At 46.5% G+C, this 18162-nt stretch overlaps 1 protein-coding gene across 4 annotated transcripts in view; it reads right to left on the bottom strand.

The window, feature by feature from the left end:
- LOC135556661 (pleckstrin homology domain-containing family A member 7-like) overlaps positions 1–18162 on the bottom strand; it is a 189324-nt gene that overhangs the window by 87500 nt on the left and 83662 nt on the right. For all 4 annotated transcript variants that reach the window (XM_064990034.1, XM_064990037.1, XM_064990036.1 and 1 more), the window contains one exon: positions 1945–2028. In XM_064990034.1, the coding sequence (XP_064846106.1) occupies positions 1945–2028 (84 nt within the window). The remainder of the gene's footprint in view (positions 1–1944; positions 2029–18162) is intronic.

Genomic DNA, 18162 nt, shown 5'->3' with positions numbered 1-18162 from the left:
AGACACAGGAGGAGAACGAGAGAGGGGGATCGAGAGAGTATCAGAGAGAGATTGTGGAGAGAGGTTGAGAGCTGAGCGCTAAGTTGGTGAGTCTCTGGGATCTCTTTTAAAACTGTATGCGGCTGTTGTCAGCTCCACGGCCATTTAGCTTTTTGTTTTTGGAAGCCAGTACACATGCAATGAGATATTTAATAGATAAGAAAGTTCTGTATGAACTCATACTTGTCACAGTAGTGGTGGAACGACCCTTTGAGCTCAACCTTTAATATCTTTGTCATCTTGTGCGAAAGAGTTGGACCCTGACACAGGGCTGGGAAACTGGCGCTTTGTTCTAAAGGTAGTCGAAAATCACTCATCTCTGGTCCCCCATGGAAGGTTAGGGAACAGGAAGTGACACTCCAAAAGACTTCTGACAAGGTACTACCAAATACAAGGTTCTACCAAATACAAGGTTCTACAAACTACAAGGTTCCACTTGTTCTGAGAACTTTGTCCATTTTTCCAGAATATCCTTGGACACAAATGCTGAGGGCAGAACCACGAAAAGAGATGAATGAATAAGGCAAAATGAGAGAGAAGAGAGAAATGAGAGCAAGAGATAAATAGAGGTGACATTTCACAGTCTTGACAGTGAGGTCACTGTGTCGAGCAGGTTAGGTGGTAAATCCTAGTTGTACTGACACTCTGCCATCATTTTGGATCAAATAGTCAGGGTTAGGATGGCCTGGTAGAGGCCAGCTAAGGAGATTTGAGCAGGAACATTGCTAACGATGGAGGTACAGCCTCCCACCTTGATGATCCATAGAGAGACAAATAACATCCTATTTGGGTTAACGTATCACACTGTTCCATAATCTCAACAACATTGGCATTGCCCTTAAACTTCACACCCAAAGTGAAGTAAAGGTAGCCTAGTGGTTAGGGTGTTGGGCCAGTAACCGAAAGGTTGCTGGATCGAATCCCTGATCCAGCAACAGAATTATATATAAATTAAAAATATATAATTCTGCCCCTGAGCAAGGCAGTTAACCCACTGTTCCCTGGGCCCCGAAGATGTGGATGTTGATTAAGGCAGCCCCCCAGCACCTCTCTGATTCAGAGGGGTTGGGTTAAATGACTCCTGCACATCTCTGATTCAAAGGGGTTGGGTTAAATGCGGAAGACGCATTCAGTTGTACAACTGACTAGGTATCCCCCTTTCCCTTATACTTCAAATAACATCTACTGATCTAGCCAACGTTCCAACAGTACTGGCTTTAACCGCTATTCCATTACTCCAAATAACATCTACTGATCTAGCCAACGTTCCCACATTTCAGCTTCCCCAACAGTACTGGCTTTAACTGCTATTCCATTACTCCAAATAACATCTACTGATCTAGCCAACGTTCCCACATTTCAGCTTCCCCAACAGTACTGGCTTTAACCGCTATTCCATTACTCCAAATAACATCTACTGATCTAGCCAACGTTCCCACATTTCAGCTTCCCCAACAGTACTGGCTTTAACTGCTATTCCATTACTCCAAATAACATCTACTGATCTAGCCAACGTTCCCACATTTCAGCTTCCCCAACAGTACTGGCTTTAACTGCTATTCCATTACTCCAAAGCTGACTGTTTCACGGATTCATATACCTCGACATATCTGGCCATCGCCACAATTTCTAAGGCTCCTATCTACGGTCTCAAATAATATACATAGTTGGATTAACTTTGAAGATTGATACCTGTCTGAGACGCTGTATGAATACAAATGAATATAGATACTTAAGCTCGGCACAGCGTTTGAGGTTTACACACTCGTAGTCCCAAATTGATGCGCTGACAATCCTGAGAGGCCACAGGTCTGTTTCTGACCATTACCAACTAGCATACCAGCGACATTCTGAGAACCAAAAGTTTTCATTGCATAAAGGACAGATAAGAGATGAGTCACTCACTGTTCTTGGAGGATAAAATCCAGGTTCTCTCGAGACACTTGTCCCGTCACGGGGTGCCGGAACGACGTGGTCCTCTGGTTATGGCTGTGAGAGGACCAGAGGATAAGAGAAGGAGGTGGGGGATGGAGGGTGGAGGAGAGGTGGGGGATGAAACAGAGTGGAACAAAATTAGCATCCCTGGCTGTCGAATCAGTCTTTGGTCATCGCGCTGGATTTTCACCCCCTTCCAACTCACATGTAGACACAAGCTGATCATTCTCTAGGGGCGTAGCAGGTTTCAAACGCCCCCTAACCCCACCCTCCTACCCCCCCAGACTTTCCCAGGCGTGTGTAGAATGTGAAGGGGGCAGTGGCCCCCACCCTGGACTGCTCCTATGATCTCACCCTAAAGTGTTAGGCTCAGCACGAAACACCGGACACAGGGAAAGAGAAGGCTGTCAGGCCAGGCAGGGCCTCCATCGATTCCTCCCTCAGCCAGTGACACAGGGTGAGAGAGGTCAGCCAGGCAGGGCCTCCATCGATTCCCCCCTCAGCCAGTGACACAGGGAGAGGACCGTCAGGTATGGTAGCATCCCAAATGTTAACCTAATCCCTACATAGTGTACTACTTTTGACAAGCCTTGGTCAATGGTTGTGCACTATGTAGGGAATAGGGTGCAATTTGGCACGCAGCCATGTGACAGGGGCACACTTGACAGGGGCACACTTGGCAACACAGCACCCTCCCAACAGATTCCCTCCATCAGATCCCTGTACAGGAGCTGCTCTGTCCTTGTTCCTGTCAGTTTCTGTTCCTGTAGGAGCTGATGTGGAGTGACAGCTGAGAGTTCACTTCCTGGTTTTAAGGAAGGGAAAAAGCCCTCTGGTCCAATACACACAGCGATGTGTGAAGAGGCTGCAGTGACACTATTTATCTTTATAGAGTTAGTATCCTATGTAGTGCACTACTTTCCACCAGAGCCCTATGTAGTACACTACTTTCCACCAGAACCCTATAGACCATTGTCAAAAGTAGAGCACTCAATAGCGAACAGGGTTCAATTTGGGACACAACACAGGCAAATACACACAATGCTCTAGATAGGAATATGTCTCAGAGGACATATCAAACTGAATCAAAGAAAATGATCTTAGAAAAGGTTGTACTGCTGTCTAGGTGGATAGAGGACTGAGTTTTAGCGATAAAGGCTGAACCGAAATGAAAGCGCTGCCCAGGGGATGGCAGTGCCACTCACCTAAGATGGTGACATGCTCACATATCCCCATCGAATTCAACAGCAAAATGGAATATTACACTGATGTCATCCAACATCATTGCTTGTAAACAACCAGTGCCAGTTCCAGGTCCTAAAGGTGTTATACAATAGAGAAAAGCACTGGGTTTTTTCCTGCTCCCAACCTCTGCTCCCAACCTCTGCTCCCAACCTCTGCTCCCAACCTCTGCTCCCAACCTCTGCTCCCAACCTCTGCTCCCAACCTCTGCTCCCAACCTCAGTTAAGAACAAATTCTTATTTACAATGATGACATACACCGGCCAAACCTCGGACGACGCTGGGCCGCAATATGCGATTCCCAATCACGGCCGGTTGTGATACAGCCTAGAATCAAACCAGGGTATCTGTAGTGACGCCTCAAGCACTGAGATGCCTTAGACCACTTTGCCACTCGGGAGTCAACCAAATCAGTCATGAAAAAGCCCATTGACAAATGGCTATTGGGAATGATATTATAGATAGGGTCTTTAGGTTCACCAGCTGTCCCAGCCACCGACTAACAGACAGAACCAGCTGTCCCAGCCACTGACTGAAACAGAACCAGCTGTCCCAGGCACTGACTAACAGACAGAACCAGCTGTCCCAGCCACTGACTAACATACAGAAACAAATCAATGCTCATTTATTTCGTAATCTGATATTTGATGCACCACTGTGGTTGAACCACTATGATAAATCTGTCTGATTGTTCTGACTGACACCCTGTATGAATGGAATAGTATTGGTTTGATTGGAAGCCATTTTCCATAGTGCATGCATGGCAGCAATGTCACGCCAGTCAGAGGGTCAGAAATAGCCAGCGATATTGAGTTTTGTGGTGTCGTTTAAGAGCGTGGAAACAAACGGCCTGGTTTGAGGACTGAGGAACATTAATGCAGTTTCATTTATAGGTGGTTACTGGTAGTTTCTTGGGGTAGATGTTTAGGGTATTTTCTGGTATTTGGGGGTTGTTTCTGGTGGTTTGGTATTTTGGGTTTGTTTGGGGGTATAGGACCCCATAAATGTTAGCTCTCTATCGAGCTAGTTTTGAGAATGCTGTGGAAGTACGTGGATAAAGACACAGGTGGAACGGACAACCACAGAAAACCCTAACAAGGAGAGGTTAGATCTCAGCAGTAATGCCAGTGGGTTATTTAGAGGGTAGAGCTCAGCAGTAATGTCAGTGGGTTATTTAGAGGGTAGAGCTCAGCAGTAATGCCAGTGGGTTATTTAGAGGATAGAGCTCAGCAGTAATGCCAGTGGGTTATTTAGAGGATAGAGCTCAGCTTTAATGCCAGTGGGTTATTTAGAGAGTAGAGCTCAGCAGTAATGTCAGTGGGTTATTTAGAGGGTAGAGCTCAGCAGTAATGCCAGTGGGTTATTTAGAGGGTAGAACTCAGCAGTAATGTCAGTGGGTTATTTAGAGGGTAGAGCTCAGCAGTAATGTCAGTGGGTTATTTAGAGGGTAGAACTCAGCAGTAATGTCAGTGGGTTATTTAGAGGGTAGAGCTCAGCAGTAATGCCAGTGGGTTATTTCGATCAGCCTGCATGGTGTTTTTAAAGAGAAAGCAGACATTTCTTCTCAGAGGGCTGTTATGGGAAGGTATTTACCTAAAATTTGTTGTATTTTTTTGTCATTTAGCAGACTTACAAGAGCAATTGGGGCAATTAAGTGCCTTGCTCAAGGGCACAGACAGAGCCTTATCGGCTCAGGAGTTCGAACAATTAACCTCTCAGTTACTGGCCCAATGCTCTAACCATTAGGCTACCTGCTGACCTAGAACGTCTGATGGTGTATGTGAGGACACTCCAGTCTAGTACAGCATTTAATCTACATTTGCTTCATCTGCTCCCGTTTCAGACTCAATTTAAGTATCCAATGGGTGTGAAACGTGTGTGTGTGTACTATACAAGCGTGTATGTATGTGTGTGTGTGTGTGTGTGTGTGTGTGTGTGTGTGTGTGTGTGTGTGTGTGTGTGTGTGTGTGTGTGTGTGTGTGTGTGTGTGTGTGTGTGTGTACTATACAAGCGTGTGTGTGTGTGTGTGTGTACTATACAAGCGTGTGTGTGTGTGGACTGTAAAAGCAGGCTGTGCTTAGCAGGGCGATTGAAGTGCTGTGTTGTGTGCAGGTGTTGTGTTCCGTCAGAGGCTCCATATGCTCCGTACTGTGTTCTGTCAGAGGCTCCGTATGCAGGTGTTGTGTTCCGTCAGAGGCTCCATATGCTCCGTACTGTGTTCTGTCAGAGGCTCCGTATGCAGGTGCTGTGTTCTGTCAGAGGCTCCGTATGCAGGTACTGTGTTCTGTCAGAGGCTCCGTACGCAGGTGCTGTGTTCCGTCAGAGGCTCCATATGCAGGTGCTGTGTTCTGTCAGAGGCTCCGTATGCAGGTGCTGTGTTCTGTCAGAGGCTCCGTATGCAGGTACTGTGTTCTGTCAGAGGCTCCGTACGCAGGTGCTGTGTTCCGTCAGAGGCTCCATATGCAGGTGCTGTGTTCTGTCAGAGGCTCCGTACCCAGGTGCTGTGTTCCGTCAGAGGCTCCATACGCAGGTGCTGTGTTCTGTCAGAGGCTCCGTACGCAGGTGCTGTGTTCTGTCAGAGGCTCCGTATGCAGGTGCTGTGTTCTGTCAGAGGCTCCGTATGCAGGTGCTGTGTTCTGTCAGAGGCTCCGTATGCACGTGCTGTGTTCTGTCAGAGGCTCCGTATGCAGGTGCTGTGTTCTGTCAGAGGCTCCGTATGCAGGTGCTGTGTTCTGTCAGAAGCTCCGTACCCAGGTGTTGTGTTCCGTCAGAGGCTCCGTACGCAGGTGTTGTGTTCCGTCAGAGGCTCCGTACCCAGGTGCTGTGTTCTGTCAGAAGCTCCGTACCCAGGTGCTGTGTTCTGTCAGAGGCTCCGTACGCAGGTACTGTGTTCCGTCAGAGGCTCCGTATGCAGGTGCTGTGTTCTGTCAGAAGCTCCGTACCCAGGTGCTGTGTTCTGTCAGAAGCTCCGTACCCAGGTGTTGTGTTCCGTCAGAGGCTCCGTACGCAGGTGTTGTGTTCCGTCAGAGGCTCCGTACCCAGGTGCTGTGTTCTGTCAGAAGCTCCGTACCCAGGTGCTGTGTTCTGTCAGAGGATCTGTAATGAGGCCTGTCAGGACACCGTCAGCAGCTAAGGGCTGTTATTGATGCGTGCACACAAACCTGTTAATGCACTGCCTCTCTGATCTCAACAGCAAACACACAACATTTCCCTTCAACAAAACCAGCCAGCGTTTGTACCACAAAGACATTGTCTGCTTCACTGTCAGGAGCGTCAGCAAAACCAAACAGACTGTTCCTATAATAGGCCTACGCCTGTCAGTCAAACTTGGTTGAAAACTCTTTTCTCCTCACCCAGTACTGTCTGTATCTCCCTATTAGAAAGCAGACCACTATCACAGTGTGAGAGGCTGGAAGGTCATATGTGCTCTCGTGTATTTCTGTGTCCCTAATCGCACCCTATTCCCTATACAGTGCACTACTTTTGACTCTATGGGCCCTTGTCAAAAGCAGTCCTCTACATAGGGAATGGGGTATCATTTGGGACGTAGCCCATGCTGCAGACTGCTCTCTGCTTCAAAAACCTACTGGTACCATGTGACCCTCCATCTGACCTCGTCATAACGTCGGCGGTATCCAGTTGACATGCATGAGTGACGACCGGCAGTCGCCGGGTTACACAAACACACCGGGTTACACAAACACACCGGGTTACACAAACACACTATTCACCATGACAGCAGTCACACGGCCAAACAAAGACTCTTTCTTACAAAGAGAAAGTGAGAGAGATAGAGACGGACGTCTGTCCATCTGTCCCCCCCACCCAAACAAACACACACTAAAGTCCCCCCCCCCCCGCTGTGTCATGTGAACCTCTTTTTGACACCCCTTTCTCTACTCCTGTCTGTACTTGCCAGGTCAAAACTTAGGGAACTCTCTCTCTCTACTCTCTTTCAAGGACCTTCTTCTAAATATGCTCAGGCCTTGATAGTTTAGTCATTACCGTGTTTAATTCAAATTGCCTCTATCCAAAGCCTATAGTCCGATCCAGACAGCCAAGAGTGGGCTTCAGAAGTTCTCTCTCCATTAGCTTAACAGCTATTAGTCTCGGAGAAGATTGACTAGACAACAGTGTGTAAATGCCTCGGAGAAGATTGACTAGACAACAGTGTGTAAATGCCTCGGAGAAGATTGACTAGACAACAGCGTGTAAATGCCTCGGAGAAGATTGACTAGACAACAGTGTGTAAATGCCTCAGAGAAGATTGAATAGACAACAGTGTGTAAATGCCTCAGAGAAGATTGAATAGACAACAGTGTGTAAATGCCCCTGAGAAGATTGACTAGACAACAGTGTGTAAATGCCCCTGGGAAGATTGACTAGACAACAGTGTGTAAAAATCTCTTGATAAAGTCTTGATCTTTGTGCATTCTCACTGTTTTCTCATGATGAAACCACACAAAAAAGAACAAAAGGCCCGTATTGACAAAGCTTCTCAGAGTCGGAATGCTGATTTAGGATCAGGTCCACCCCTGTCCATATAAACTCTGAATATGGGCCCAGAATAAATTAAATCGCCGTCCATTTAGCTGTTGACACCACTTGTTTTATGGCACCTGTTTAACTAACGTTATTGGTGTATCTCCTATGCATTTCTCACCTCAGACATTGAGACACACCCTCCCAAGTCACTGATATATCAAAGGCTGAATACGTTGGCTTTGAACAGCGCCACTCTCTGGTTATGTCCCAAACTGCACCTTATTCTCTATACAGTGCACTACTTTTGACCAGGACCCATATGGACCCTGGTTAAAATGAGTGCACTAAATAGGGAATCGGGTGCGATTTGGGAAGCAGCTTCCCCTCTCTCTGACGTCTCACCCTATCCTAAGTAGAGGCATTTGTCTCCATATCTACTGACACGAGAACGCTGACAGGTTGGCGAGAGCCTCGCCCTGCGAAAGATGGATTGCTTTGAAACCTCTATTTGATGAGTGGGTGTGTGTTCAGTCAAAGTTCAGTTCAATTTAAAGTTGTCCAGATGAAATTAGTTTGAAATGCAAGGCAGAGGACAGACGAACATGGAGGACAAACGGAGGAAGGGAGGACAGACGGATGGAGAACGGACAGACAGACAGAGAGGGAGGACAGAGGGGTGTGTGTGTGTCTGTCCATGCATCTGTCTGTGTGTACATGTATATGTGTACGTTTGTGGGTATGTGTGCGGTGGCATAGACAGACATTTTAAGTAGCCCTTTGTATGGTATGTAGGTCGTCCATCATACAGCTAATAATTAGCCTTCCATCCCACACGCTGGCTTTTGTTAAATGGTTTATTTCAACTTCATTTATTTCAGTTGCGCTCAGTAAAGCCTCTCCCTCTCAATCTAAAGGAGAGCTCTAAATCTCGATCTCTTTAAATCTCAATCTAATCCCAGCTAAAGCTAGTACGTGCACCGGACTTGTACCATCATAACAGAATTAATGGTTAGCTTTTGTAGCTGCACAACACTCTGTACATAATACTGCATAAGACTAGACTGTATATAATATCCATGCCTCTCACTCATTCTTTCCCTCGATTGATATAATTTAGTGTGAGCGCCATCAAAACAAAGGTCTTTAAATGGTTAAATAAAAAAGGTTAAAGCTGCAATATGTAACTTTTGGGAAACCTGACCAAATTAACAGAAATGTGAGATATAGATCTGTCATTCTCATTGAAAGCAAGTCTAAGGAGCGGTTGATCTGTTCTACTGTGTGTGTGTTACTTCAATGCTTCCCGTTCTGAAAATACAATATTTTTGGTTATTTAAAATATATTTTACAGCGGTCTAGATGGTCCAATGATTCTCTAAACTGTACTTGCTTGTTTTGTCAAAAACTGAAATAGGCAAACTATTAGAATTTTAGCAACCAGGAAATGGCAGAGCGATTTCTGCACAGTGCATCTTTAAGGGTTCAATCAAGCTGGCCTATTATACCTGCTTCCACATGGTTACAGTTCTGTATTTCACCCTGCTGCTCTGTAGTGGTGTGTCCCTGTCATAGGGAGGAATACTACATGACCTGTACCTCACTCTCATGTCCTCTCTCCAGCCAATTGGCTTCCCCAGTAGGACTGCACTGCAGCCTGGGATCTCATTCACAGTACAGTGAGAGGCAGTGATACAATGTAGCTTGGCTACAGATGACCACTGAGGACGACCACTGTCTTACGTCCCCCGACACGCACACACACACACAAACACACACACACACAATGCCATAAAAGGAATCAGATCTATGGGGTAAGCTAAAGTCTACAGATGCTTATGAGAACGGGGATGTCAGAGAAAGCGATGGCAATGGCCCAGAGAAAGTAGGCTCATTTATCAGTGTGGGCTGGCTGTGAGAAGAATCCTATTGGTGTGTCTGTCGGCACAAATCACTTTAACAAAGGTTATTAACCACACAGGATGACCACAGGACATTAAACCGATACACAGGCGCCATTAAAAACACCCATTTGACCATTGCCTGTCCTGTATCAGAGCGTAACAAGTCCCTTCTATTTTTTAGATGTTTGTTTTGCAGAAAACTCCAAGTCCTCTCAGTTCTCGGAGAGGCACTCAAATAAATCAAATGTAATTGTTTGTTTCAAAAAAGGTAATAACGAAAAAATAATAGAGGAAATAGTAACACAAAATAACGAGGTGTGTGGATAGAGTCTAGGTAGTGTGTGGATAGAGTTTAGGTAGTGTGTGAGTTTGTGGGTAGAGTCTAGGTAGTGTGTGGGTAGAGTCTAGGTAGTGTGTGGGTAGAGTCTAGGTAGTGTGTGGGTAGAGTCTAGGTAGTGTGTGGGTAGAGTCTAGGTAGTGTGTGGGTAGAGTCTAAGTAGTGTGTGGGTAGAGTCTAGGTAGTGTGTGGGTAGAGTCTAGGTAGTGTGTGGATAGAGTCTAGGTAGTGTGTGAGTTTGTGGGTAGAGTCTAGGTAGTGTGTGGATAGAGTCTAGGTCGTGTGAGTTTGTGGATAGAGTCTAGGTAGTGTGTGGATAGAGTCTAGGTAGTGTGTGGATAGATTCTAGGTAGTGTGTGGATAGAGTCTAGGTAGTGTGTGGCTAGAGTCTAGGTAGTGTGTGGCTAGAGTCTAGGTAGTGTGTGGCTAGAGTCTAGGTAGTGTGTGTCTAGGTAGTGTGTGGCTAGAGTCTAGGTAGTGTGTGGCTAGAGTCTAGGTAGTGTGTGGCTAGAGTCTAGGTAGTGTGTGGCTAGAGTCTAGGTAGTGTGTGGCTAGAGCCTAGGTAGTGTGTGGCTAGAGCCTAGGTAGTGTGTGGCTAGAGTCTAGGTAGTGTGTGGCTAGAGTCTAGGTAGTGTGTGGATAGAGTCTAGGTAGTGTGTGGATAGAGTCTAGGTAGTGTGCGGGTAGAGTCTAGGTAGTGTGCGGGTAGAGTCTAGGTAGTGTGCAAGTGTGTGGGTAGAGTCTAGGTAGTGTGCAAGTGTGTGGGTAGAGTCTAGGTTGTGTGTGAGTAGAGTCTAGGTCGTGGGTGAGTGTGTGGGTAGATTCTAGGTAGTGGGTGAGTGTGTGGGTAGAGTCTAGGTAGTGGGTGAGTGTGTGGGTAGAGTCTAGGTAGTGGGTGAGTGTGTGGGTACAGTCTAGGTAGTGGGTGAGTGTGTGGGTACAGTCTAGGTAGTGGGTGAGTGTGTGGGTACAGTCTAGGTAGTGGGTGAGTGTGTGGGTAGAGTCTAGGTAGTGGGTGAGTGTGTGGGTAGAGTCTAGGTAGTGGGTGAGTGTGTGGGTAGAGTCTAGGTAGTGGGTGAGTGTGTGGGTAGAGTCTAGGTAGTGTCAATGCAAATAGTCCAATTGGCCATTTGATGAACTGTTCAGCAGTCTAATGGATTGGGGGCAGATGCTGGTCCCAGACTTTTGGTCCCAGACTTTTGATCCCAGACTTTTGATCCCAGAATTGGCGCTGTGATACCGATTGCTGTGTGGTAGCAGAGATAGTAACACAAAATAACGAGGTGTGTGGGTAGAGTCTAGGTAGTGTGTGGGTAGAGTCTAGGTAGTGTGTGGGTAGAGTCTAGGTAGTGGGTGAGTGTGTGGGTAGAGTCTAGGTAGTGGGTGAGTGTGTGGGTAGAGTCTAGGTAGTGGGTGAGTGTGTGGGTAGAGTCTAGGTAGTGGGTGAGTGTGTGGGTAGAGTCTAGGTAGTGGGTGAGTGTGTGGGTAGAGTCTAGGTAGTGGGTGAGTGTGTGGGTAGAGTCTAGGTAGTGGGTGAGTGTGTGGGTAGAGTCTAGGTAGTGTCAATGCAAATAGTCCGAATGGCCATTTGATGAACTGTTCAGCAGTCTAATGGATTGGGGGCAGATGCTGATCCCAGACTTGGCACTGTGATACCAATTGTTTTCTCTGCTACCACACAGCAGTCTATTACTTACGTGGCTGGAGTCTTTGACCATATTTGGGGCCTTCCTCTGACACCGCCTGGTATAGAAGTCTTGGATGGCAGGGAGCTTTGCCCCAGTGATGTACTGGGCCATACGCACAACCCTCTGTAGCAACTTGCGGTCGGACATCAAGCAGTTGCCATGCCAACGGGTGATGCAGCCAGTAAAGATGCTCTCTCAATGGTGCAGCTGTATAACTTTTTGAGGATCTGAGGGCCTATGCCAAATCCTTTCAGTCTCCTGAGGGGAAAGAGGTGTTGTCGCACCCTCTTCACGACTGTGTTGGTGTGTTTGGACCATGATAGATCCTTAGTGATGTAGACACAGAGGAACTTGAAGCTCTCGAACCGTTCCACTATAGCCCCATCGATGTGCTGGGGGCGTGATCGGCCCTTCATTTCCTGTAGTCCACGATCAGCTCCTTTGTCTTGCTGACGTTGTGGGAGATGTCTCTGACCTCCTCTCTATCTCATCGTCGTTGGTGATCAGGCCTACTATCGTTGTGTCGTCGGCAAACAATAATGATGTTGAAGTGCGGCCACACACTGTCGGGCAGCAGGTAGCCTAGCAGTTAAGAGTGTTGAGCCAGTAAGCGAAAGTCACTGGTTCAAATCCCTGAGCCGAATAGGTGAGAAATCTGTTGACGTGTCCTTGAGCAAGGCACTTAACCCTAATTGCTCATGTAAGTCACTCTGGAAAATGACAAAAATGTAAAAAAATAATAAGAATAAGAATCTTTGAACAGGGAGAACAGGGGGTGACTAAGCATGCACCCTTGTGGGATCCCTGTGTTGAGGGTCAGCGTGGCAGATGTGTTGTTTGCCGACCCTCACCACCTTGGAGAGGAAGGAAGTGTGGCGGTGGTCTTGGCAGTTTCTTTCAAAAAGCCTTTGTTACAGAGAACAGGAAAAGTTACCACAAACGAACGGTCAGTGTGCTCCTTTCATACGAATCAACAGAGTAATCTTCAATACAACGTAGTTTGTCCGTTATAACGAAAATTCGTCTTCTGCTCTGCCCCCCCCCCCCCCACACACACACACACTACAAATGTGTGCGCAAGGAACACAGACACAGTATGCCTTCATTCCCTCCCCCTTCTCTCTCCCATCTCCATTGTCCTTTCTCCTTTTGATAACTTCAGACAAGTGTGGGATTGCTTTCAGCCTAGGGCATGACATCACACCCTAACCCTAAACCTGCAGCACGATGCAATGAAGTGGGGTTTGATATTGTGGCACACAGGGAAATTTCTGTTTGGCCAGATCGTAACCGGTTCATTCAAAGAGCACTTTCGTGCGTTTTGTTTATGACTTCAAGCCTATCAACTCCCGAGATTAGGCTGGTGTAACCGATGTGAAACGGCTAGCTAGTTAGCGGGGTGCGCGCTAATAGCGTTTCAAAACGTCACTCTGAGACTTGGAGTAGTTGTTCCCCTTGCTCTGCATGGGTAACGCTGCTTCGAGGGTGGCTGTTGTCGATGTGTTCCTGGTTCGAGCCCAGGTAGGGGCGAGGAGAGGGACGGAAGCTATAGTGTTACACTGGCAATACTAAAGTGCCTATAAGAACATCCAATAGTCAAAGGTATATGAAATACAAATGGTATAGAGAGAAATAGTCCTATAATTCCTATAATAATCACAACCTAAAACTTGTTCCCTGGGAAAATTGAAGACTCGTTAAAAGGAACCACCAGCTTTCATATGTTCTCATGTTCTGAGCAAGGAACCGAAACGTTAGCTTTCTTACATAGCACATATTGCACTCTTACTTTCTTCTCCAACACTGTTTTTGCATTATTTATACCAAATTGAACATGTTTCATTATTTATTTGAGGCTAAATTGATTTTATTGATGTATTATATTAAGTTAAAATAAGTGTTCATTCAGTATTGTTGTAATTGTCATTATACCAAATAAATACATAAAAATGTTAATTTTTTGGCATTTTTTGGACCTCCAATAATCGGTATCGGCAAAATGTAATATGTAAAATCATAATCGGATGACCTCTACTTAGGTTGCAGTCATTAAAACTTGTTTTTCAACCACTCCAGAAATTTCTTGTTAAGTGGGTTAGGACATCTACTTTGTGCATGACACAATTCATTTTTCCAACAATTGTTAACAGACAGATTATTTCACTGTATCACAATTCCAGTGGGTCAGAAGTTTACATAGACGAAGTTGACTGTGCATTTAAACAACTTCAAATCAAATTTTATTTGTCACATACACATGGAAACTTGGAAAATTCCAGAAAATTGTCAAGGCTTTAGAAGCTTCTGATAGGCTAATTGACATTGTTTGGGTCAATTGGAGGTGTACCTGTGGATGTATTTCAAGGCCTACCTTCAGAAGAAAATCAAAAGAAATCAGCCCGCAAAAATTGTAGACCTCCACAAGTCTGGTTCAAATACTTCCAAAGTTTGTGGCTTAAGGACAACAAAGTCAAGGTATTGGAGTGGCCATCACAAAGCCCTGACCTCAATCCTATAGAATCTTTGTGGGCAGAACTGAAAAAGCGTGTGCGAGCAAGAAGGCCTACAAACCTGACCCAGTTACACCAGCTCTGTCAGGAGGAATGGGCCAAAAATCCCCCAACTTATTGTGGGAAGGCTACCCGAAACATTTGACCCAAGTTAAACCATTTAAAGGCAATGCTACCAAATAGTAACTGAGTGTATGTAAACTTCTGACCCACTGGGAATGTCACGAAAGAAATAAAAGGAGAGAATGGTTCATTCTCTCTACTATTATTCTGACATGTCACATTCTTAAAATAAAGTGGTGATCAGGGAATTTTTATTAAAACTTTCAAAGATAATTCGTAAAAATCCAAATAACTTCACAGATATGCATTGTAAAAGGTTTAAATTAAACACTGTTTTCCATGCTTGTTCAATGAACCATAAACAATTAATGAACATGCACCTGTGGAACGGTCGTTAAGACACTAACAGCTTACAGTCAGTTATGAAAACTTAGGATACTAAGAGGCCTTTCTACTGACTCTTGAAAAACACAAAAAGAAAGATGCCCTGCTCATCTGCGTGAACGTGCCTTATGCATGCTGCAAGGAGGCATGAGGACTGCAGATGTGGCCAGGGTCCCTGCTCATCTGCGTGAACGTGCCTTATGCATGCTGCAAGGAGGCATGAGGACTGCAGATGTGGCCAGGGTCCCTGCTCATCTGCGTGAACGTGCCTTAGGCATGCTGCAAGGAGGCATGAGGACTGCAGATGTGGCCAGGGTCCCTGCTCATCTGTGTGAACGTGCCTTAGGCATGCTGCAAGGAGGCATGAGGACTGCAGATGTGGCCAGGGTCCCTGCTCATCTGCGTGAACGTGCCTTAGGCATGCTGCAAGGAGGCATGAGGACTGCAGATGTGGCCAGGGTCCCTGCTCATCTGCGTGAACGTGCCTTAGGCATGCTGCAAGGAGGCATGAGGACTGCAGATGTGGCCAGGGTCCCTGCTCATCTGCGTGAACGTGCCTTATGCATGCTGCAAGGAGGCATGAGGACTGCAGATGTGCCCAGGGTCCCTGCTCATCTGCGTGAACGTGCCTTAGGCATGCTGCAAGGAGGCATGAGGACTGCAGATGTGCCCAGGGTCCCTGCTCATCTGCGTGAACGTGCCTTATGCATGCTGCAAGGAGGCATGAGGACTGCAGATGTGGCCAGGGCAATAAATTGCAATGTCCGTACTTTGAGACGCCTAAGACAGCGCCACAGGAAGACAGGACCGACAGCTGATCGTCCTCGCAGTGACCGACCACATGTAACAGCACCTGCACAGGATTGGTACATCCGAACACCTGTGGACAGGTTCAGGAAGGCAACAACAACTGCCAGGGTTGCACCAGGAACGCACAATCCTTCCATCAGTGCTCAGACGGTCCGCAATAGGCTGGACTGAGGGCTTGTAGGTCTGTTGTAAGGCAGGTCCTCACCAGACATCACCGGCAACAATGTCGCCTATGGGCACAAACCCACCATCGCTGGACCAGACAGGACTAGTAAAAAGTGCTCTTCACTGACGAGTCGCGGTATTGTCTCACCAGGGGTGATGGTCGGATGTGTGTTTATCGTCGAAGGAAGGAGCATTACACCGAGGCCTATACTCTGGAGTGGGGTCGATTTGGAGGTGGAGGGTCCGTCATGGTCTGGGGCATTGTGTCACATCATCATCGGACTGAGCTTGTTGTCATTGCAGGCAATCTCAACGCTGTGCATTACAGGGAAGACATCCTCCCTCATGTGGTACCCTTCCTGCAGGCTCATCCTGACATGACCCTCCAGCATGACAATGCCACCAGCCATACTGCTCGTTCTGTGCATGATTTTCTGCAAGAGAGGAATGTCAGTCTTCTGCCATGGCCAGCGAAGAGCCCGGACCTAAATCCCATTGAGCACATCTGGAACCTGTTGGATTGGAGGGCGAGGGCTAGGGCCTTTCTCCCCAGAAATGTCCGGGAACTTGCAGGTGCCTTGGTGGAAGAGTGGGGTAACATCTCACAGCAAGAACTGGCAAATCTAGTGCAGTCCATGGGGACGAGATGCACTGCAGTACTTAATGCAGCTGGTGGCCACACCAGATACTGACTGTTACTTTTGACCCCCCCTTTGTTCAGGTACACATTATTCAATTTCTGTTCGTCACATGTCTGTGGAACTTGTTGAGAAATGCAACTGCTGTCCACACCAGATACTGTTACTTTTGATTTTGTGCCCCCTTTTTTCAGGGACACATTATTCCATTTCTGTTAGTCACATGTCCGTGGAACTTGATAAGTTTATGTCTCAGTTGTTGAATCTGGTTACGTTCATACAAATATTTAAACATGTTAAGTTTGCTGAAAATAAACGCAGTTAACAGTGAGAGGACGTTTCTTTTTTTGCTGAGTTTAGTTTGCTTGCTCCATTCCTTTTACCAATTGTGATTCATCTCTATATGTCTTTCTGCCTCTCTTTTCTGCACGTGTCAGGCAAACAGACCCAACATTGATGATGTAGGCTAAATGAAGAAAACATTTTTTTGGGGGAAATTATACCACCACCCAAAAGGGCACTTTGGAGACTGTAAGGGCAAAGATGCATATGCTTTGTACAGGTAGAGCCCCATCTGTGCACATGCCTGGTCGCAGACATGGGCATCACTGACACACCCGGCGTAGTGTGCCCACTGGCTATGCTGCAACAACCTGGTGCAACATTCTGTTGATGGCAGAACATGCCGGCACTGAGGCGGCCATTTTGCATTGAGAGGTTACTCCCACTGTCCAGCTGCTGTCATATGTCTGTTGATGCCACCAAAACAAACAAGAGATCTGAAGTCCAGGTGTCTTGTGACCCCAAAATGTTCTGGGTTACACACAGACTAACAGACCATATAAGTAGCCAATCTGCAGGTCTAATGGCAAGTTGTCAATATACACCTTTGTGAAATAGATGACGCAAGAGATCCCAGACTAACATTAGGAATATGAAGCTAACTGAAGCCAGCCATCTTTAATCCCAAATATGTCTAACTGGCTCCGTGACCCCTCAGGTGTCTTGTCTCCAAAACATTGTGGACTCTGAGACGAAAGAAGCGGGAAGAAAGAAACTTTGCAAACCGTTTAGAGTAGAGCAGACTGCACACGCTCCGGATTGATACGTTTCAAGGACCTACAGCCCCTGGTCTGTCTCCAGGCTTGTCAGCAGCTCGACAGAAATAGACAACCATATCTCCTCCAATGAACAGGTTGGTCTGACACTCGGCATTGTCTCAGAACACATGCACATTTCAAATGCATCAATGGGACATTTTGACACCACACATAAAGGTACTGTATCCCGTAGAAAAGGACCATAATGGACTTCTGTATGTGTCGGAGTCTGACATAGGGGGAAACAGGTGGTTTTAAGGCCCCAGTGCTAACATTAGAGGCGTGCTAAAATTGAATGATTTATAGTTTACACTATACCACTACTCCCTTCTAGTTGTCCTTTCAATGAAGCCTCATTTTAACGCTTGTCAAGTTTACTTTCACACACTGTTGTTAGACATGGTCAAGGTCACTTTGAGCTGAGTGTCAAGGTGGGTCAAGTTAAAACGACAGTTTTGACAGTCATGGTGTATTGATCTTGTTCACTCAATTGATTTCACTTAACAAGAGAATTTACCTTTGCCAAATGTGGGCAAGGTCTCCAAGTCAACCTTACGTGCTTGAACATGAGATTTTTCATGGGATGACACTCACTAAAACCCTCAGTGAAGCGAACATAAAATCTATCACTTAAACCAGCGTTTATCAATCAACCAAGTTAACTTCAACACTGGCAAGTTTACTTTAACAGGAGTTTCCCCTCACACACAAACTTCTGTTAGATGGCCTCCCGAGTAGCACAGTGGTCTAAGGCACTGCATCACAGTGCTAGCTGTGCCAATAGAGATCCTGGTTTGAGTCCAGGCTCTGTCATAGCCGGCCACGACGGGAGATCCATGGGGCGGCGCACAATTGGCCCAGCGTC

The sequence above is a fragment of the Oncorhynchus masou genome, chromosome 15 (genome assembly GCF_036934945.1).
Source record: "Oncorhynchus masou masou isolate Uvic2021 chromosome 15, UVic_Omas_1.1, whole genome shotgun sequence".
Lineage (NCBI taxonomy): Eukaryota > Metazoa > Chordata > Actinopteri > Salmoniformes > Salmonidae > Oncorhynchus > Oncorhynchus masou.
Note: the sequence above shows the minus strand (reverse complement) of the source record. Positions and strands in the feature narration are given on the sequence as shown.